This window comes from Chanodichthys erythropterus, chromosome 24 (assembly GCF_024489055.1).
Source record: "Chanodichthys erythropterus isolate Z2021 chromosome 24, ASM2448905v1, whole genome shotgun sequence".
NCBI classification, from domain to species: domain Eukaryota; kingdom Metazoa; phylum Chordata; class Actinopteri; order Cypriniformes; family Xenocyprididae; genus Chanodichthys; species Chanodichthys erythropterus.
This window is the reverse complement of record NC_090244.1, coordinates 26,690,384-26,713,452: the sequence shown is the minus strand read 5'-3', so window position 1 is coordinate 26,713,452 and position 23,069 is coordinate 26,690,384. Positions and strand designations below refer to the sequence as shown.

Genomic DNA, 23,069 nt, shown 5'->3' with positions numbered 1-23,069 from the left:
GCCTTTCAGCTGTGCTGCCATTCTGAAATACAGAAGATTAGGACGCAGGAGAAGTTAATGAGAAAATATATGCTCATGTTTACACACAGTGCACACAGCACCAGGTGTGCTGTGGTATCTGGCACCAAGATGTTAGCAGCAGATCCTTTAAGTCCTGTAAGTTGTGAGGTGGAGCCTCCATGGATCAGACTTGTTTGTTCAGCACATCCCAGAAATGCTCGATTGGATTGAGATCTGGGGGATTCGGAGGCCAAGTCAACACCTCAAACTCATTGTTGTGCTCCTCAAACCATTCCTGAACCATTTTTGCTTTGTGTCAGGAGCATTATCCTGCTGAAAGAGGCCACAGCCACCAGGAAATACTGTTTCCATGAAAGGTTGTATGGTCTGCAACAATGCTTAGGTAGGTGGTACGTGTCAAAGAAACATCCACATGGATGGCAGGACCCAAGGTTTCCCAGCAGAACATTGCCCAAAGCATCACACTGCCTGGGCTTGCCTTCTTCCCATAGTGCATCCTTGTACCATGTGTTCCCCAGGTAAGTGATGCACACGCACCCGGCCATTCACGAGATGTAAAAGAAAACATGATTCATCAGACCAGGCCACCTTCTTCCATTGCTCCGTGGTCCAGTTTTAAAGTGTTCACATGTCCACTGTTGGCTCTTTCGGTGGTGGACAGGGGTCAGCATGGGCACCCTGACTGGTCTGCAGTTATGCAGCTCCATACACAACAAACTGTGATGCACTGTGTATTCTGAGACCTTTCTATCAGAACCAGCTTTAACTTCTTGAGCAATTTGAGCTACAGTAGCTCATCTGTTGGATCAGACCACACGTGCATCAATGAGTCTCGGACGCCCACGACCCTGTCACCGGTTCACCACTGTTCCTTCCTTGGACCACTTTTGATAGATACTGACCACTGCAGACCAGTAACACCCCACAAGAGCTGCAGTTTTGGAGATACTCTGACCCAGCAATCTGATTACATAACTCGCGTTACTTGTAATGAGTTACCCCAACACCGGATATAAGGACCAGTATTGTATCGTTGAGCTGTATGACGGCTTCAGACATCTGTTCATGCCCACAGCATCATCAGTCAGTGCTGGTTATTTGTGTAGGATAAATGCATCAAATTTTAACTGTAAAGAACAGTCAGTGTATAGTAAAATAATAAATAAAGAACTGTCCCTTCTGAAAAAACAGCATATGCTGGTTAAGGTAGGTTTTGGAGCTGGTATGCTGGTCCTGGACCAGCTTAGGACCAGCACTTGACCAGCATAAACCAGCTCAAACCAGCATACCAGCTTCAAAACCTCCCTTAACCAGCATGCTGTTTTTTTCAGCAGGGGCCCACTTAATAAAATAAATTAAGTTAGCTGACTGATATGTAACAACTTTATTTTCCATATATATTTACTTTACAAACCTATAGTGAGCCTGTGGATATTTTAAAATTAATATGACATTATAAGCACAGAAATATTTTCAAATTGGCATTTTCAGCTAAATTTTGAGAACCTTAAAAGTGTTTGCCATTCAAAAGTGACATATATAACTCTAGTAATAACAAAAATTACCAGCAGCATATCTTTGTGCATTTTTGAGAGAAATATGTTTATGGATTTCACACTCCAGGTGAAATTTATAGTAAATACTATAGTGTTTTTGAACTATAGGCTACTATAGTAAAATTGTAGTACTGTATATAATATAGTATAACACTTTGTTAATGAATGCTACAGCATACTGTAGTATTAACTATAGTGAACTGATAAACTGTAATAAATACTGTTGTATACTTTAGTTTTTACTAAACTGTAGTGTAGTGTACCCTGTAGTTGTAGAAAACTTTGGGTAAAGAATTAATAATTATAAATTAGTTTATATTACTATAGTTGTTATGGTACCACAGCATTACCACAACAAATTAATTCAAGTACTTGGTTCATAAACACTATAGTAATATCACCTGTGACGTGTTTTTTCCCCTTTCACTCCAGTCATGAATAGTAGCTTAATAAACTAATTTTATTTAAAATAATACTGAAAAACGTTTTGCTTTCAAGACAAGCTGTCGTCTTGTAATGAAGCGCCCTCTATCGAGCTTATATATATGAAGACTCTTATTTTGAAATCTTTCATGTTTTCTTCTTCTGCTGTGGCTCAAGACTTCTGCGAAAGACACGAGAAACGAACACATTTATGACCTCCTGCATTAACATTTGCCTCCGCATGAGTGTTAACCAGGCATTTAAGTGTGAGTACATCAATACTGCCTTAATAGTATGTTTGTAAAAGCACATCTTCATACCTCTCCACTGTCCATGTGTAACATCAGATCATGTGGAGTCCTGATGAAATAGCCAGTATCTGTTATAATCACTTCAATAAACTTCCTAAAAGAGGGAAGCCAGAGGCGGGCAGAGAGTGGACTCTACTGGCTGCTGTAATTCTCCTGACTGACAGTTCAGACCAGAAGACAGGTTAGCAATACTGCTCATCTCAGAAACATGGTGATATGAAACTTCAGAATGCCTTTTTAACCATTTGATCTCAGTTCACAAGCAGGTTGTGTCTTTGGGGACGGGCACCAAATGCATCGGCCAGTCTGCTATGAGTATGAAGGGTAAATGTCTTTGGTTTAAACCCTTGATCAAATGTAAACCTGCTTTGCAGTCTCATATATGTTGCATTGTGTTGATTTGCAGGTGATGTTCTGAATGACAGTCATGCAGAGGTTATTGCTCGAAGGGGGTGTGTCAGGTGATTTCTTTGCATTGTGATGTATTCGCAAACAAAACCTCCACTGCTTCTTACATCCTGCCTCATAATCCTTCAATTACACATGCACACACTGTACATTTGCATTTACTTCTATGTTTGCACATGGATTTGATATTCGTCAAGCGGATGTTATGTCCTGTAGCTGTTCTAGATGCTGAAGTGCATGTGTGTTCTTGTAGGTCAGTGGTCACCAACCTTTTTAAGCCCATGATCCCTGACCTCGACCTTTTTGAAAGACAAGATCTACTTGATAGAAAAAGACAGCCCAGATTATATTTAGTATTTTTTTCGTGGCCTATTTAGATTCTGATTTATTTTTTATTTTTTTTCCTACAAGCAAATTGGCCGATTCTGATACTGGTTGCAAATATTTATTATTAAAATTATTATAATAAACAAAAATACATAGCCATTTCAAATTAGAGGGAACCACTGTTTTTTAATCACAATCCAAACAAAGAAACTACGCACGCTGCATGAGCAGTTATTTTTTTTATTTGAATTAGATTTAATTTCAAGATTTAAAGCAAAAACAGAACGGTCTGACTTTATCTTTGTGAAATTATAAATGCTACACACACAAAAAGCATGAAACAAAAACAGCAGGCTGAATGAGACGCATGCTGCGTCCCAATTCGCCTACTTATACTACGTCCTAAAAGTATGTACTGTTTTTGTAAAGAAAAAGTACATACTTTTGAGTGTGTAGCAGAAGAGTATGCAAGCTTTGGGACATACTACCTCGTCATAATTGCGTCATTAACGGACGTTCTGTCGCTTAGTTACGCAACCTGTAACTGTTTAAACTACAGTCAATCATCTTGTCACAGTTAAAATCCTCCACATTTATTTAAATTTTATTTCCTACCGTTTCGGAGACAAATGTAGTCGCACGTTGATCTGCCAGTCATGGGTCTTTCATGCAATAACTCTCCTCGTCTTTGCATAATGATGCATTTAAAAATTAATGAACAAACGCATCGTTATAAAAGTTCACAATGCTGTTGCAAATGAAATATAATTTGGATAACATTTAATAAACATATTTTCGTCAGGTTAGATACTGATTATTAATCATTCAAGCCCCTTTATCTTTACCGCTCTGCTTAACCGGCGGACTCGCACATCCGTCATGTTTGTAGTTTTTTAACACTTTTTACTCGTATTTGTAGTTCTAATCGAATCCTCGTCCACAGCGCAATGTGTTATGGGCAATATTACCGGTTAGAAGTGTGCACGGATCTGCACTTCGAATTCTAACCGGAAAAAGTAGACCATCCGGGTATCTTTGGAATACTCATTTCAACATACTACGATTTGGGACATACTAATTCTTTTTTCGAATACTATTTAGGACGGATAGTATGCGAATTGGGACGCAGCAGCAGATTCACTCTCTGACAGTGATACAGCGTTTCCTTGGTTACCGCTGTAAACAAAGCTGAAATGCGCTAATAATTAGCTACTTTATTCGGAGGTAAGAGGAAAATAAAATGCCATTGCCATCGAAATCTTCCTGAAGACTGATCTCCTTTTAGAGATGCATTCATATAAGCCCTCACCCCCAATTCAGTATTTATATTTTCTTCCTATATTTAGAGCAGAGATTCCCAAACTTCAGAGTGGTAAGGCCCCCCCAAAAACAGCAAAAGCTCCACGACCCCCTCCACGATATATATAATTTGTATATTAGATATATTTCATAAAGTCTCTTTGCACAAAATTATCAACATTTATTAACCAGTTTGTAAGAATTTCTTTTTCAGTTTGTAAGAAACTACCATAAAATGTAATATTTTTATATTCCTGTGAAAGATGACGTAAACATTCTTTACAAATATATTTAAAGAGTTAATTTGCAAAAACAGATAACTTAAAGATAACAAAATTAAAAGTATGTATAAAAAAAATATATATATATATTTTTTTTAAGTTTTAGCAAAAGCAGATAACTCCAACAGTCGTTTTTTGGCAAAAGCAACTCCACATTTCATGTTTCAGAGTTAAACAAAACCAAGTAATTTCAAACGCACTCAAACACACGTGCACACAAACACGCTAACATCGGCACACATACACACACGCACCCACGCACTTCTGCATACATGCGCGCGCACACATACACAAACGCAAAAGGACAAACAAGGGTTCAGCATGTAAAAGTCGTGTAAGGTGTACAAGGACTTGCAGGAGTCGAAATTATAAATCCTCGATCACTTTTAGTCAGCTTTGACTAAAATACCGGCTTTTTGACAAAACGGATTTTGAGTTCAGAACGTGCTATAGTCTATGTGGAGAATAATGCACACGCACAGCAGTCAGTTATTTATTTATTTATTTATTTATTTTAAAATGGCGTTTATCGGTTTTTGCAAATGAACTTTTCAGGTTCATACAGGATACATGTACTCCTCGCTGTAGCTACTTACTAGTTTTACATTTACTTGAAGTGCAGTTAGGTCTGTTATTGGGTTATTGTCATCCTCTGCTCCACCGTGGCATTATTGAATTGACCAACTGTGAATTCCTGCTAAGCAACTGACGTCAGTTTGAAAATAAGTAATGTATCTCACCTCGCTATAATGTGAAAAAATAATGTTTTTATATGTTTTATGTTTGTGTAATAAGGAGGGAAGAAATCACATTTCAGAACAATTAGAATATTTTAATTTTTTTAATTATTTTAATATCTTGATTTAGCCTATCCACGGCCCCCCTACAATACCGCACCGCGGCCCACAGTTTGGGAAGCACTGATTTAGAGCATCGTGAACAGTGAGCTGCTCTGCTACAGAATTTTCTCCTTTTTGCGTTTGTCTTCAGCATTTCTGGCCTCTTTTTAACGGCCTTTTACAGACTCAGACATTGTGTGGGCTATATGCCTTTGTCTGTCCCAGTAGCTCCCGAAAATAACATACAAAAATACAGTACAAAGACTGGAGAAATGTAATGTATTTTTGTACTCATATTTCTGTTATTTTCGCGAGTTACTGGAGCATTGATAAAAATCGACCGCGATCGACGGGGTGGCGACCACTGTTGTAGGTGAACGTGATTTCACCAAGTACAATATGTTAACATCTTTGTTGATCCTGGAACAACATTCCAATCAGATTTGAGGGACAAGTTTACCATTATGTCCATTATGTCAAGTTTTGGTCCCACTGTTGAGGCTAAATGGGTTTTCATGGAATTACTGTTCAAATGAATCTGTGCATTTTCTATCCTTTTCTCTTGATTTTTCTCCTCAGGTATCTGACGGAGCAGCTGTACAGGGCTGTGAGTGGCCAGAGCTCTGACGTCTTCTGTCCAGGGACTGAAAAGGGAAAATGGACAGTTAAACCGGGAGTTTCTTTCCTTTTCTTCACCAGTCAAACACCCTGTGAGTCCAACTTCATGTTTTACATGCAAATCTTTGTTGAGTTAAAAAGGTTCTCTGCTGTAGACTACCAGTCAAATATTTGTATACTCCTCCTCATTTGTTACTATTATTACTATATGAAGATATTTTGAAGAAAGTTTGTAACTAGGCTGCTTTGGGGCACCATTGACTTCAACAGTAGAAAAAAAGTATATTATGGAAGTCAATGGTGCCCCAAAACAGTTTTTTGTACAGGTTTGGAACAGCCTGAGGGTGAGTAAATGATGACAGAATTTTCATTTTTGGGTGAACTATCCCTTTAATGGTCAGGTGTGATCAGGTATATACACTATATGCACAAAAGTATTGGGACACCTGACCATTATACCAATTGACCCTTCGCAAAGACCCGCCCCCTCTTAGTTACTGTTGCTTTGTTCGACAAGCCATGGCGCTGTCACGCCACACACCGTGAAAAATACATTACGGTGCAAAGAGGACACTGACAACAATTCGACAAACAAGACAGAGCAGGTTACTTATGATATTAAACAAAGTCCCAGCTTTCAAATTGTGTAATTTTTTTAAGAAATTTGAACAATAAAAACCGTTTTGTGGCTCTTTAATGTGTCGTGACAGATTTCTGTAGTGGCTCGTGAACCGATCATCTCTTCCTACTAGTTAATTTATAGCATCAAATAAACATGAATGAACATGAGAATGAATGTTGTTTCAAACGCGGGAAGACGTCAGTACACACCATTTTTGAAGTTCAAGTCCACCGAGGTTAATCTTCTAACTCCTGACTGGTTTGTCGGACAAAATGGCGGATTCGGCGTTATGACTGGTTAGATCGCTTGTCAATCAAACTCCCAACAAAGGGACAATTGGTCCCCCCCTTTGCATATCTTTAGGAATTTTTGCGCATTCATCCAGTAGAGCATTTGTGAGGTCAGGCACTGATGTTAGACGAGAAAGCCTGGCTCACAATCTCCATTCCAGTGCATCCCAATGATGTTTTAATGGGCTCTGTGTGGGCCAGTCAGGTTCTTCCACACCAAACTCATCCAACCATGTCTTTATGGAGCTTGCTTTGTGCACTGGGACACAGTCATGCTGGAATAGAAACTGATGCCATAAATTTGAAAGTATAGCATTGTCCAAATGTATTGGTATGCTGAAGCTTTAAAGGGTTAGTTCACCCAAAAATGAAAATTTCTGTCATTAATTACTCACCCTCATGTCGTTCTACACCCGTAAGACCTTCGTTCATCATCATTGACAGCAAGATAATTTTCAATGTCACTTTCAATGCCCAGAAAGCTGCTGAAGACATTTTTAAAACAGTTCAAGAGACTACAGTGGTTCAACCTTAATATTATGAAGCGACGAGAATATTTTTTGTGCGCCAAAAAAACTAAACAACGAATTTATTCAACAATATCTAGAGATGGGCGATTGCAAAACACTGTTTATGAAGCTTCGAAGCTTTACGAATCTTTTGTTTTGAATCAGTGGTTCAGAGCGTCTATCAGACTGCCAAAGTCACGCCCCCCAGTGGTGAACCATTGAAATTTTGAAACATTATGACGTAATGAAGCCTCGTTTACTGAAATCGCGTGACTTTGGCAGTTTGATACACGCTACGAACCACTGATTCAGGAAAAGTTCGCTCCAGCTGCAAAACACCTTCGTACTACCATTGGTTCTTGAGGATAACGTAATAGGAGGTGTGCGTTGAGGCTCCGCCTTCTTTCACGTGGAACACTTCTGACTCATTTCATCTGTTGAGTCCGTCGAGGTAAGATCTCTGCGGTTGAATACATGAACACACTGCATAGCCGCTTTATAGTACAAAATGAAGTTGTGCTTCTGATAAAATGAGGCACTAATACTGTTTTTCATGTTTGATACTGTAAAGCTGCTTGATTTTAAGCAATCTAGTGCTATAAAAAAAAAACGTAACGTGACTGGAGTGCTAATTTTCAGAGCTCGTGCTAACATACCAATGTCGTTATGATCAGACGCTTTTCTTAAAAATGCTTGCTGTTTTCTCATTTTTGTTGTTTATTTTATCACTGAGAAGAATGTGTGCAGCACATATTTACATATTCATCTAACCGTCGCTCTCAGCAGTGTGGGCGGTGTCAGATGTTCGATTACACTAAATTGCTGGGCGCGCTTTTCGAACTTCATTTTCCTCCTAAACGAAGAACGAAAAAGAACTTTGTTTTAAGTATATCGGGACCTTTAAGATTTCCCTTCACTGGAAGTAACCCAACCCCTGAGAAACATCCCTCCTCTACCGAACTTTACAGCTGGCAACAGTGCAGCCAAACCCAGACTCGTCCATCAGACTGCCAAACAGAGAAGTGTGATTCGTCATTCATCCAAACACGTTTCCACTGCTCCAGAGTCCAGTGCATTGTACTAGGTGAGGCTTTCACACAGCTGCTCGGCCATGGAAACCCACTCCGTGAAGCTCCCGCCGCACAGTTTCTATGCTGATATTATGGATCTCTTCAGCACTCAGTGACCGTTTCGCTCTGTGCTGCTGTTCCTAAACGCTTCCACTTTCCAATAATACTTCTTACAGTTGACCGTGGAATATCTAGCAGGGATGAAATTTCTTGAACTGAAAAGTGGCATCCTATCACAGCACCACGCTTAAATGAACTCGGCTCTTTTGAACGACCCATAGTTTTCACAAATGTTTTATAAAATTTTATATAAACCTGTGACAATGGGTCTGATTGAAACTACTAAACTGTGTCCTCAGGTGGTGATGCCTCCATATTCCCTATGACTGGCAGTGAAGCGCAGCCCTGTGAGCCAGTAAAGGCAGTCCAGAAGGACGAATCAGAGAGACGAGGCCTGAAGCGACAGGCTGAGAGTGAATTAGAGGAGACCAGACCGGGTCCTGGAATCAAGACAAGTGACGACAACCATTCATCATGCAGAAAATCAGGGGATTCCAATCAGGATGAGGTTATAATAGAAAACAAAGAGTGTAATCAATTAAACGAGGTCTCGCACTTTCAACCGGATGTAAAGAAAGTCTGCCCACCTGACCTCCATCGCACTGGGGCAAAGTGTGTCCCTGACGGCCCAGCCGACCCTCTCAAGCCTGGATTACTCTATCACAGTGTTGGGGTGTTGCGGGTGAAGCCGGGCCGTGGAGAGCGCACACTTTCTCTCTCCTGCAGTGATAAACTTGCCCGCTGGGGCATTCTGGGTATCCAGGGTGCACTGCTGTCTCATTATCTGCAAGGGCCGATCTGCTTCAGCGCTGTGGTGGTTGGAAAGGGTTCTTACAGCCATCAGGCAATGGAGAGAGCGCTGAAAACACGGTGAGTGTTCAAATACCACACTAACATACCATTACTATTCCTGCAGCACAGGGACTGTTAAGCCCCGGGTATACTTCGGCCGTCCGCGTTCGCGTTTTCGTCATGCAGACGGCTTGTGCAGGCCAAATTTCGAGACTGCCCATGCACAAGCAGTATAGAAGAGTCCACTAGGTGGCAATATGCACAGCATTGAGCAGAGTGTTCAGCCGCCAAAGAAGAGACCGTTTTAAAAACAACATGCTTGAAAAGAGAAAAACACAACAATGGACAGTGAAGTTGACCAGCGTTTAGGGCGGCAAATTCATGGAGGGGGATAAGTAAAATATGGGAAAGGATGCACTTCTTTTCTTCTCCGATCATGCCCAGTGAATGTCACGTTGATGACACGACTCAGTGCTGCTCTCCGATGTCAGCTAGAGCATAGAAAAAAGCTGTACTGCGCATGTGACGAACGCGGTCATCCGCACGCATCCGTTGTGTAGTATACTCTGAAAGTCACGAGGACGTGACCGTGTGCGTGACGCGTCCGGGCGAGGAAAGTGAAGTATACCCGGGGATTTAGTATTTTTACAGTGGATTCACTCAATCTCAAATGGTCCAGTAGAGTTTGCTTGACCATTTTTAATTTCCTATTTTTTTGTGTGTGTCTGTGATTACCCCTACGTATTGAAATTGCAAAACCACCTTTTTTTTTTTTTTTACTTTGTACCGTGTACTTTGCATGACCGTACACACACACACACCTACACACACACACATATAGATGTGGTTAGGCTCATATTATTCAAATACACTCTGCTCAAATATGTAATAGCCATGAGTGTGTGTTTAGTTGAGTCTCAGCCTACTAGACATACAGGATACAGATCATCTATAAAAGCTGAACCATAGATCAGGTTTCTTTGTGTTTTTTGGAATGCCGTTGTGCTTAAACTGGGATTTTGTCTTAGTTCAGGTGTTGTGGAAAGGACTCCGTGTTTTTCCAGATTTTGTTATTTCTCCATTTTTCTTTTTATGCTGATTTTCAACCAGTGTTCACTTTTATTAGGAGTTACACCCAAAAAGCCAGAAATTACCTTATAAACCTTCCATTTCATAGTGAAGTTTTCCACATGCTAGAGCTCTTGGATTGGAACTGGGTTTCTTGTGTTTTTCTTGCAGCCCGACACAAAATTCAGAATTCTGAAGAACAAAACTGTTGTTCTTAGATGTTGCAAAAAAAAAAAAAAAAAAAAAATTAAATAATAATAATATATATATATATATATATGTATGTATGTTTTATTGTTTGAAAAAAAAAAAACATTCTTAATATTTAAAAAATATATATTTATTCAATTTTTAGACATTTTCAGTATACTACTGTAATGAAGTAAACTGCTTTTGTCATATAGTTTTGTTATTGGTTTTGTCAGAATTCTTAAACAACAATGTTTTTAAAGCATCAGTGTTTAAAGGATTAGTTCACTCCTAAATAAAAATTTTCCTGATAATTTACTCACCCCCATGTCATCCAAGATGTTTATGTCTTTCTTTCTTCGGTTGAAAAGAAATTAAGTTTTTGATGAAAACATTCCAGGATTATTCTCCATATAGTGGACTTCAATGGCCTCTAGGGCTGGGCGATATATCGAATGCTTTTGTCACGCGCATTTCGTCAGTAAGGCCGGTTCCCTGATTACCGCTAAATCGCCATCACCTGCTTTCAAATGAAGCGGCATTTAATAGACAGAGCCGTAGTTCACTGATAAGACACGCAATATCGCGTTCATATCGCAGATGAATCGCCTTCGATAATGAACACGATATTGCGTAGCTTGTCAGTGATCTACGGCTCGGTCTATTAAATGCCGCTTCATTTGAAAGCAGGTGATGGCGATTTAGCGGTAATCAGGGAACCGGCTTTACTGACGAAATGCGCGTGACAAAAGCATTCGATATATCGCCCAGCCCTAATGGCCTCCAGACGGTTGAATGCTTCCGCCTTCCATATTCTTCAAAAAGCTTGCGCTGTATGTCCTATGCCTTCCCTATTCAACTTACGGAAAAAACGAAACTGGCACCACATTCGTTCCGTAAGTGAACATCTTGGATGCTTGCATCTTTTATTTGAAAGTGAACTAATCCTTTAACACTTTTCGGGAGAATCAGTTTACAAATAATTTACTAGATATCTCTGCATATTAAGTCAGAAGAAAGTATTTTAACATACAGATCTTTAATCAAACACTGTATGCACATTAAAACACAAAAATGAATATATATATATATATATATATATATATATATATATATATATATATATATATATATATATATATATATATATAATTAATTATATATATATATATATATATATATATATATATATATATATAATTAATTAATAATAATTTAATAAATAAAACATTAAAGTTTATACAGTTATATAGTCTACAAAAATTTAATTTTTTAATGCATTTTATTTTATTAAAATAATTTGAACAAATTACAGGTAAAGAGGAATGACGTAAAAAGCAGCCATACAACTGACAACTTATGTTTAAGTCAACATGAAATTAAAATGGACGATTCTTATTGTTTTTTGGGTTTTTTTACAGAATGTTGCGGTGTTTATTATAAATGATTTATCCATGTAAATAATTTTTTTTTTCATTCATGTGCACTCATAATCTATAATGAAGAACATTTAAAGGGATAGTTCGCCAAAAATGAAAATTAACCCATGATTTACTCACCTTCAAGCCATCCTAGGTGTATATGACTATCTTCTTTCAGACAAACAACAACTGGAGATATATTTAAAAATATCCTGGTTCTTCCAAGCTTTATAATAGGGGTGAACGGGGGCCGTGTTTTGAAGCCCAAGAAAGTGCATCCATCCATTATAAATATAATGGATGGATGCTCCACGGGTTAATAAAGGCCTTCTGAAATGAAGCGATGGGTTTTTGTAAGAAATATGTCCATATTTAAAACTTTATAAAGTAAAATAACTAGCAGATGGCCGTACGCAACGATTTGCGCTGGAAGACCTGAACTGAACTTTGACCTGACGCATGACGTAATGACGAACACGGAAGCGCAGAGGACAGAGCAAAACAACTCACCAGTCATGAATTAGAAGTCTAAAACGAGAAATTTTAAAGAGAAATGTCGGAAGATTTCAATACAAGAGAAGAGAAGCTTGAGTTTGTTGCTTTTAAACCGCGAGAGGCAGCTTACGATACGCCTACATCCCACATCATACATCACGTCAGGGGTTACTCTTGTGGCGCAAGTAAGACTTTTTCTAACAAAAACGCATTCACTTCAGAAGGCCTTTATTAACCCCCTGGAGGCTAAATATCCTCCACAACTGACTGCAAACTGAGATTCACATCTGCCTCCGTTTAGTTGGCAACGCCCAACTTCCTATGATCCAATCAATTCCCGAAAGACCAAATCAAGGACCAGATTTGTTTCTCATTCTAGAGGCCTTTTCACTCAGATATACAGGGAACAACAGTGAAGAAAAGACTATTGCAACTTTAAATTAATTCTGATTTTTAAATGAATAAATCTGGCTCTTCATCTCTTATAGATGTTCTCATGTGAGGGGTTTGCCATCAGGATTCTCCGTACGTGCTCCAGAGCTTCTGCAGGCCAGTCTGGAATTTACCCACAACCACACACACACTGAGTCCAAACACACACACTCACAGGGCAGGATATCTCCCTGCGGGGCAGGTGAGAAGGTGTAACCCTTCACAAATTTTTGCAATTAATTGAGCTTTGTGTTTTTTGTATCCTGAGTGGCATGTTAAGCAAACAGAGCCAGTGAAACTCTCTACACTGAACACATTGTTTCACAATGTGAGATTTTCAAACATTATTTATTATTAAGTGTACAAAATCCCAAAGCAGATTTTACAACGTCAGTGACATCCTGTCTGCATCGGACACTTCAGCTGACGTGTTTCCCCTGCGTCCGGTCTGGATTATAATGGATCTTCTGTGCTTTTGACGCAGGTTGACGTTCGGTGTAGTTTCAGCTGCTGCTGTTTCCTTCAGATATGTCATATATCATTCTTATCATTCTCAGGCTATGATAAGCTAAACCGTTTATTAGTAACTGATAAATGTTGGCCTTGCTCAGTGTATATAATAAATTCTTTAATTAGGGGAACTTTTTTGTCCCCTATAATGATTAAAAAAGTGAAATAATTATCACCAAACCGGTTACTGCAGTGATGACATTTTTTGTAGGCCAGCCCATAAGTTAGCTGATTCCCATTAACTTATTGCAGAAAATAATCTCTGAGATCAACAAAACAAACCAACTACATCGCACGTCCTGATATTGCTGATTTATATGCGTTCCTGGGTCAACATATTTTGTTGATCCTGGAACAACATTCCAGTCTGAAAATTTAGACTTAACCCTATTCCTACCCCTAAACCTAACCCCACCCATAGGTTATCCCAAAAATCAGAGTGAAATGATATATGAATAACACTGATGTAGAAGCACCAATTCATGATTTTAATCCTAAACTTGACATAATCTGTAAACTTGTCCCTCAAATCTGATTTGTTGATTTGAATGTTGTTCCAGGATCAACAAAAATGTTGACCCAGGAACATGTTGAACTCAGCAATATCAGGTTATGCAAATACACCATAGTCCCATGTCTTCAATGTCACCACTATCAAGTTTCCAACAACGTTTTCAGTCTTTGTTTAAAAAAGCATTTTCTCTGAACGTTTGGGTTAGAATAGAATAGAGCACGATTGTAAACAAAACATAGCTGTGAAAGTGGACTAGTGACTAGATTACCATGCAACGCCCAACTTCCCACGATCCAATCAATTCCCAAAGGACCAAATCAAGTCCCGTCCCACATTTTTTCTCATTCCAGAGGCCGTTTCACTCAGATATACGGAGAACAACAGGGAAGAAAAAACTGTATAAGAATATTTCAGAAATAAGACTATTAATGCCTATAAAACATTTTATTCGGCAAAAACACATTGAAAAAACAAAAAAACAATTGACTTGAGATGATGGAAATGGAAGTGCTAAAATGCTGGGGTTTGTTTCTGGGGTTTGTCCTACAAAAATAGATCTTACTGCCACTGTAGATAATTTGTTTTAGTTAGCAAAAAAAGGAAAAAAATAATTTATGAGAAATAATTACCATCACACAGAACATCAAAAATCAAATTCAGCAGAATAATCATTTTCAGTCAAAAGTGCCCACACACAGTAGTGAATTGACCCTTTTTGATCTGTTATTATTTAAATTAACTATCAGTTTAATTAATTTTCTTTGCAGATACTGTACAGTTAGGCCTAGATTAGTTGTTCGCCCTCCGGCTGCAAGTATGAATTGAAAACACAGTATCCAGCACTCATAGTGATGACAATAAATACTGAATAAATATTACTCCTCTGTATAGAAAATTTACATAAAAATATGAGAATCCATCAATATTTCTCCAGATGTGCATGCTTTTAAGCTAAAAGCCTATATGAAATGCCATAGATGTAACATAACTGTTCAGACACTTTGCATCACAGAAATGCATTATATTTTAAAGAATATAATAGAATACCATTATTTTAAATTGTAATAATATTTCACAGTATTGCTGTTTTTTCTGTATGTTTGATATACATCATGATGAGCTTGAGACATGATCACATAGGGTTTTTTCACAGCCTACCTGACTGAAAGGCCTCATTAAAATGCAGGTCATTAAAGGTCATTATGCAAATCTTTTGTCTTCTCAGGTGTGAAATACCTCATTATTCATGATGATTCACGCCTCCACGCATACTGTGTTTTGTGACAAAAAGTGTCTTCCAAAAATTAAATCAATATATTGTTATATATAAACGAGTAGGCAGGATAATTTTTACATCATTTTGAAGCAAAAACTCTAGTCTACAACCTCCAATACCCAGAAGTCTTGTGAACACAGATTTAATACAATGTTTTTGGCTGAAGTTTTTTGTTTTTTCAATAACCACGTATAAACGTTATTCCTTCAAAAACACAAACATGTACATACATGTTCCTCGCATATTATTGTAGCCTAGTTTGTGCTGAATACAGTGTAATGACACTTTTTCCATTAATATGTTTATGAACAACTAAAAAAAGCACAAATGTCAGGGCATGTCAGAACTTCTTCAGGGCCCCGAAAATCATCAGACCGCAGAGGGTTAATGTTCTGGTGCAGGAGTCGGCAATGTTTTTGTCATGAAGTCATTAAAGGATTAGTTCACTTTAAAATGAAAATTAGTCCTAGCTTTACTCACCCTCAAGCCATCCTAGGTGTTTATACATTTCTTTCTGATGAACACAATCTGGGTTATATTAAGTTGGATTATGTTCATCAGAAAGAAATGTATAAACACATAGGATGGCTTGAGGGTGAGTAAATCTTTCATTTTAAAGTGAACTAATCCTTTAATCACAAGCGTGTGCATGGCAAAAAGGACATCATTGTGGTGTGATTCTGGCTGAGCAGGTATCTTACCAGCACCCAGTTTGCTCTTGTCTAAATTAATTTACAAAATTAGGCTCACTAGCAGAAACAAGCCCTTTTAATGAAAATAAAGGTGCATGATTAATAAAAATGTTCATGAAATTAAATGAAAATGTTTTTTAATGGTTTGTCAGAGCTGCACGCTTTCATTGACTTGCGCAGTTTTTTTCTCACACACATAATAATTTTTTATTAGTTTTTTTATTAGGATTAGTTCACTCCAGAATTCAAATTTCCTGATAATTTACTCACCCCCATGTCATCCAAGATGTTTGTCTTTCTTTTTTCAGTCAAAAAGAAATTACGGTTTTTGAGGAAAACATTCCAGGATTTTTCTCCATATAGTGGACTACCAACTACCAACGGGTTGAAGGTCCAAATGTCAGTTTCAGTGCAGCTTCAAAGTGTTCTACATTATCCCAGACGAGGAATAAGGGGCTTACCTAGAGAAGCGATCTGCCATTTTCTACAAAAAAAATGCATTATGACTTCAGCATTATGTAGTCACATTGGAATGGTCCATGTGACATTGGCAGAAGTACCGAAAAACTCTTGTCTGACATCATTGTTTTACCCTTTTTTTTAAAAGGCCATTTGACGTGGTCTTCTCTTTGTAGACACTGGATTGCTACATCCACCTACATAACGACATTACACTTTCTAACGTGATTACGTAATGTGTGAAGTCGTGGACACTAGTGCAAAATGGCCGTTTGTGGTTAAAAAGTGTATACATTTTTATTATTTTTTAGAAAATGACAAATCGTTTCTCTAGATAAGACACTTATTCCTCCTCTTGAGATTGTGTTATATGTTTTAACCAGTTCAAGCTTATATGTTTAAATTATTTCAAACTTTGACCTGTGGAGGGCAGTAATACACTTAGCAGTGTCTACACTGCCGGAATTCTAATAAAGAAGAAGCAGCGAGCTAGTTCAAGATGAACATTTATGGTTAAAACGTATATCATTTTTAGTTTTTTTAGTTTTTTTTTTTTTAGAAAATTCCTCATCTGGGATCGCTGTGAACTGTAATTTTGACCTTCAACCATTTGGGCTCCAGTGAAGTCCACTATATGGAGAATAATCCTGGAAAGTTTTCATCAAAAACCTTAATTTCTTTTCAACTGAAGAAAGAAAGACATAAACATCTTGCATGACAATTTTAATTCTGGAGTGAACTAATTATTTAATAAATCAAGCTGTGTTACTATGAGGAATGATAACCTCAAAGTCTAGATCTGTATGCAGGCACGATATACTTTATCTAAATTAAATACATACACCTCTCTCTGGCTTTTGCCAACCCCTGATCTGGAGTTTTCTCCTGCATTCCTGACTTAACAGAAATATGAATGTTCTTGCAGCCATCAGCTGGTCTGCAGTGTCCCAGCAGCCTCTAGATGTCACTGCTAATGGCTATAAACAGGGAGTGACGAAAAAAGCTTTGGGCACACTGCAAGCAAGGTAATCTCATGACAAAGAATAATTTACATTCTAAGAATAACAAATTCACGACTCACACAGATGTGTGGTTTGTATTCATAATAAAGCCTTGTTAATGCTACTTTATGAGTTGGCAGTATCATCACAAAACTTTCAGTCACCACAATAATCAGCTCTGAGCTCAGGCTTATTTTCTTTCATATTTCTCCACGTGTAGATCTTTAATCAGTAAAGTGGAGCTCTTTCATTCGTTTCTGAAACTGGTGGCAGCAACTGAAGACTCTCATCTTCCAGAGACAATCCGGTGAGTTTTTTAAAACAGGAGAGACCTGGAATAGTTTTACTCTCATGTCAAATCACCTTTTTTATATAGAGTTTCACATACTGTTTTAAAGCAGCTTTACAGGATGAACAGGAAAAGAATGATTCATTGATGCAAACAGAGTTCAAATAAGACAATAGTGTCATTGTTCAATATAAAACCGAATCAACATTGAACTGACTTGAGTTATGAAACTATTGTCTTCTGTAGAGCTGCTTTACAGCTGAAATTGAATTTTTCATATTTGATGAATTGTACAATTGTCTAAAGTTGCTTTGAAACCATCTATAATTATATAAAGTGCTATATAAAGAAATGTGACTTGACTTCCTCAATTTTGTAGTGTTGTCTACGAAAAGCTTTCGAACAAGAAAATACAGTTCAATGAACACAAACGAACCAACATGGTGTCACACTGTGAGGTGAAGCCCAAAGTATACTACACTTTTTAAGTGTACGTGAGGGTCAGCGTACAGTCCGCGTGATGCGTATTTCATCATCAGAAGAGTACGCGTGCAAATTTAATTTTTTTGCAGTAATTAGTTTATCCACAAAGTGGCAACCTTGCCCTGGGGGTGTCGATTCACAAGGTAGTTGAAGAAAAACTGCATAAGCAGAACAGACCAATAGAGTACCTCAGAGATGACGTGTTTTTTTAGGCCAACCCGGAAGTTAGCGGCACACGGGTTCCCTCGATCGAAAGCCTATTCATTTTTCCCATAGACTTTTGGAAAATCGCAAAAAATAAGCTCTGTGTTTAACAAAGGGTTATGACACTTACACGTTTTGTCTATCAAGATAATCTTTAACACAGCATTTATACATTTTGAAGCCTAAATAAAGTTGTCAGATACAAAAGGCTAACAGTAGGCTATAAACGGACAACAGCACACCATAGTCGCGGATCAACGTCACCACCACCAAGCTTCCTCAAACTGTATTTAAAAACATGCTCGCTGATTATGATCTGCGCTGTGTGTGAATACTTATCCACTTTTTCATGAGCAATACTGTCCAAATGTCCTGTTTGTCATGATGACGTCTAAAGTCCTCGCCAAAGGAAGTAGTCACTTTTAGCAACTTGTTAGCAACCGCGTTTTTTAGACACAATAAAGGTTAAAAAAATCACAAGCGGGTTATAACTGGTGTGTTTTATGCCATAGATCAAAACGTGAAAATATTTACAGGCTTTGTTAACCACAGACCGTGTTTCAGGCGATTTAGCAAAAAAAACCATTCAGAAAACCCATAGATTTAGGACAATGGAACTGGAAGTCCTAAAATGCTAACTCGCTTCCGGGGTTTGCATACAAAAACACGTCATCCCTGAGGTACTCCATGTCATGAGAAATCCCGTGATTTTTTTTTTATATTTTTTTTTCCGAAACAGTTTAGCGGAAATCCTCGCCCTGCAATCAATTTCATTGGCTGAGGTTACAGTGATGGGTAGGTTTAGGGATCAGGGTTGGGTGTAGGCAATCGTTACTGTGATTTATAAAGCCAATGAAATGTTTAGAATCGGCTCCAGGGCGGGATATCCGCTGAACTGGTTTGGGGGGAACAATCACGCTGAGAAATCAAGTCCACCCCCCAGAAATTGGGTCTCCTTTAGGACCCAGGCGGTAATGCCTGATCAAAAGTTATCATGTTGTCTTTACTAATTATAACCTATTTAACTATTGCATCAAGTGCAAAAACAACATGCTTGAAATATAAAATGAATGCCTATATGTATTGCATAATAAAACAAACTGGAAACACAACAATGCTTAAATTTTTTTTATAAGGATAAGGATTGTTGCAACATACAGTGTTCTGTAAAAGTAATTTAATATTAATTTTAAACAATAATAGCAATGTGGTATATAATACTATAATAAATTTGTAATCAATTGTCATGCTAAGTACACACAAACATTAATTTGAAATATGTAATTGGGAACTAAATTGGAAGCAAAAAACATACCTAATATAATATAAGCTAGGAAGCAGGCTAATAGGATAGGCCTAGATTATGCTATGCTAGTACATAAACTTACTAAAAACAGTAAGAACGAGAAATGCTTGATTTCACAACCTATAGCTTCAGTTATATACTAGTATAATAATGTAATTTCAAAGATAGTAATGGTCATTACAACGCATTTTAAGCAATATAAATCATAACGAGATTTTGCAGGAATTATAATCAGGTGCTAAAAATACTACCCAAAAGTCTGTTGAACCCATGGGATCACTCGGGGTCCCAAAGGAGACCCGATTCCTGGGGGGGGACAAGATTTCTCACCACACCGGAACACATGCGAGCTACAGCGACAATGGACGAGAGATTGTGTGAAGAGCTTAGAAAGTACCCTCATTTGTACAAGATATTTACATGGGTTGTAACTTGTGGCGAGACAAAACGAAGCATACTAAAAAAATGAAGCATGAAATTGACTTTCCCCAACCTGACATTTATAGAAAACACATATATCCTAGGTGTGTTTTTTATTGTCCCTATGCTTAGCCTACAGTTATTACTAAAATATGAGATTTTAGATTGGATGAATCACAAACTTGAAACCAACATAGAAACTGCTATAGAGAAAACAAGCATGTGTGTAATAAGACTCTTGACTCATGGGTATATTTCCCATGTAAAAACTAGCCCGAGCCTCTCAATAAATCAATACTGACATAAATCTTGGTGATCAGATTCATTACTCTTTTTGGTTTTAGAATACTGAATCGTGGTGTAAAATTACATATTTTTTGTTCATTTGTGTTATATATCTAATAACAGGTGTGTTTTATTCTTGTAAAGCAGCATGATTATTGAACAGTAGATCTTTGTTAGTTGTTGACCTGAGGGAACAGTGTTCTTCTGTTCGGGGTTCTCGTATCTTTGAAGTGATCCTGCCCAGCGTCCAGCTCTCGTTACACCGCTGACAGACTCGCACAAGAGCAAAGAACAATAATCCATCCACAGAAATCCCAGGACACACAGATCTATATGCACTCCATGCGCAAATAAATTTGTGCACTTTCACCATCTTGTTAACAAAATGATTCAGATTTTACTTTGAGACTGACTTGCAGCATTGATAGACCCCCAAGCAGAAATGCTTCTACCTCAAGTTTGTATGTTGTTGTGCTCCGAAACGTGTCAAAGTGAAATTCATGTCACAGTACAAGTATATTTTTGCAGTAGGTGGCATTAAATGGTTAGTTCACCGAAAAATGAAAATTCCGTCATTAATTACTCACCCTCGTGTCGAGATCTTTTTTATGAAATACGAGAGGTTTCTGTCCATAGAGATCTAACACAACTACCAATTTTAAGGTCCAGAAAGGTAGTAAAGTCATCATTAAAGTACTCCCATGTGACTCAAGTGGTTTAACCTCAGTTTTATGAAGCAATACAAGTGCTTTATTTGCGCAAAAAAACATACAAACATACCACTAGTTTGCATTTTAAAACTTTAAAAACTTTTACCACTTTTTTTTTTTTTTTTTTTTACAAAATAATACTATCCAAAGCATTCACATGTCAGCTCTCGTGTGAACACAAAACCCATGTGTTGTGATCCTCTCATGCAGAACAGTATTTTTGTAAATAAAGTGGTAAAAAATATATATATATTTTTAATGTCTTTATTACCTTTCTGGACCTTAAATGTTAAGTTATTTAAAAAAAAATGGCTTTGAATGAATTCAATGACTCGATAATAAATAGGCTACCTGTTTCATTACCGGATGAATCAGTGTTTTTGAACGAATCCTTTGAATTAATGATTCAGTGACTTGTCACTTGTCACCAACTAGTGGCATAAGATGTAATTGATACAACGGTTATTTGAAGCGCCAAGTTAGTTTCAAAAGGTGGTTTGCTCTATTTCGATCGCCATCATAGACATCAGTGTTTATATCCACTTTAAACTTTTATCTCAGTACTTTTATGATCATTTGAATATTTGTAACACAAAAATAACTACTGTGTGGTTCAAAACTGCTCTCTCTGGCTCACCAACAGATTTTGTATTATGTAAATGTAGAGTTGAAAATGCAATCTTGTTTATTGAAATGTTATTCAATCACATCTGTTATTGTCCTGATATTCAGGGAAAAAAAACAGCTCAAGTGTATAATATGAATTAAACAGAGACAAAAACTCATACAGGGTTTTTTCTGCTTCCTCATCTTGAAATTTGTGGTAAATTTTAATAGGCTACACAAACTCTCAAGGCATGTTATTGTGTGACATCAATTATCAATTTTCCTAGCGACATGTCTAGTTAGACAATGCTGTTAATCACTGTTTTTGACTTATTTTGGTTGTATTTAGTGTCAAAGTTTAAAGCTGTCATTCATATACCAGTGTTTTTTAAAACAGAGTTGGCCATTTGTGTTTGTTTGCAAACTTGTGTAAAGTTTGTTTCTAGCCTTAGATTGTGTGTTTGAAACAGAAATGTGATGCCATGCATGCCTGTCCTCAAAGTCACGTTGATCTCTGACATCTCATGCGCGCTCCCTACAGTGCGCAGGTGTTGTTTGTGTATCTGTTGTGTCTGATCGATGTGTTTGTTTCTTCTCTTTGCTTGCTGAAGTGGAAAAGATTTGAGGACATACTGGGACTACAAGCAGGCTGCAGAGATGTATCAGCAGGCCTGGACACAGCTGCGACTGCAGGCCTTCCCGCTATGGCCCCGCAGCCCACGAGAACTGCTGCTGTTTCATTAGCGGACGGGACATGTTACCATACCAGTGTCCAGAATGAATCACATGAAAAGAAGCTGGATCTTGTACTTTAGGTTTCAGCACTCTTCACTTTTATATTTGCAATAAAATTGATTGTATTTCTCTTCTGTTTTTTGTAAATACTACATGCAACAGAAACTGTAAAAGTGAGTTCACCCTAAATTAAAGATTCTGACATCATTACTTACCCGGATTGTCATTACAAACCTGTATGACTTTGTATCTTATATGCTTTCTTCATTTCTATCAACATTTACAAGATGTTTAGCAGGCTCACACTGTTCTTTTCCATATATCAAAAACATGTCGTGATCAGGGGCTATAAACCAAAACAGCTCTCAAATCTCATTAATATCATTGATGCCAAACACCATGTTTTGTGACCAACCAAGTTTGAATGTGCTGCGACAGAGGGGAAGATTTTAAAAGGATAGTTCACCCAAAAATGAAAATTATCCCATTATTTACTCACCCCCATGTGTATATGACTCTTTTAGTCAAACACAATCAGAGTTATATGT

At 37.7% G+C, this 23,069-nt stretch overlaps 1 protein-coding gene across 1 annotated transcript; it reads left to right on the top strand.

Annotated features, from left to right (window-relative positions):
• Positions 1–2,051: 2,051 nt before the first annotated feature.
• On the top strand, positions 2,052–22,706 carry adat1 (adenosine deaminase tRNA specific 1). The gene is made up of 10 exons (XM_067379591.1): positions 2,052–2,266; positions 2,348–2,492; positions 2,567–2,635; positions 2,718–2,772; positions 6,045–6,175; positions 8,934–9,504; positions 13,088–13,233; positions 17,408–17,507; positions 17,704–17,790; positions 22,398–22,706. The coding sequence occupies exons 2-10, from the start codon at positions 2,351–2,353 to the stop codon at positions 22,528–22,530; spliced, it is 1,434 nt and encodes a 477-aa protein (XP_067235692.1). The 5' UTR covers positions 2,052–2,266; positions 2,348–2,350; the 3' UTR covers positions 22,531–22,706.
• The last annotated feature ends 363 nt before the right edge of the window (positions 22,707–23,069 follow it).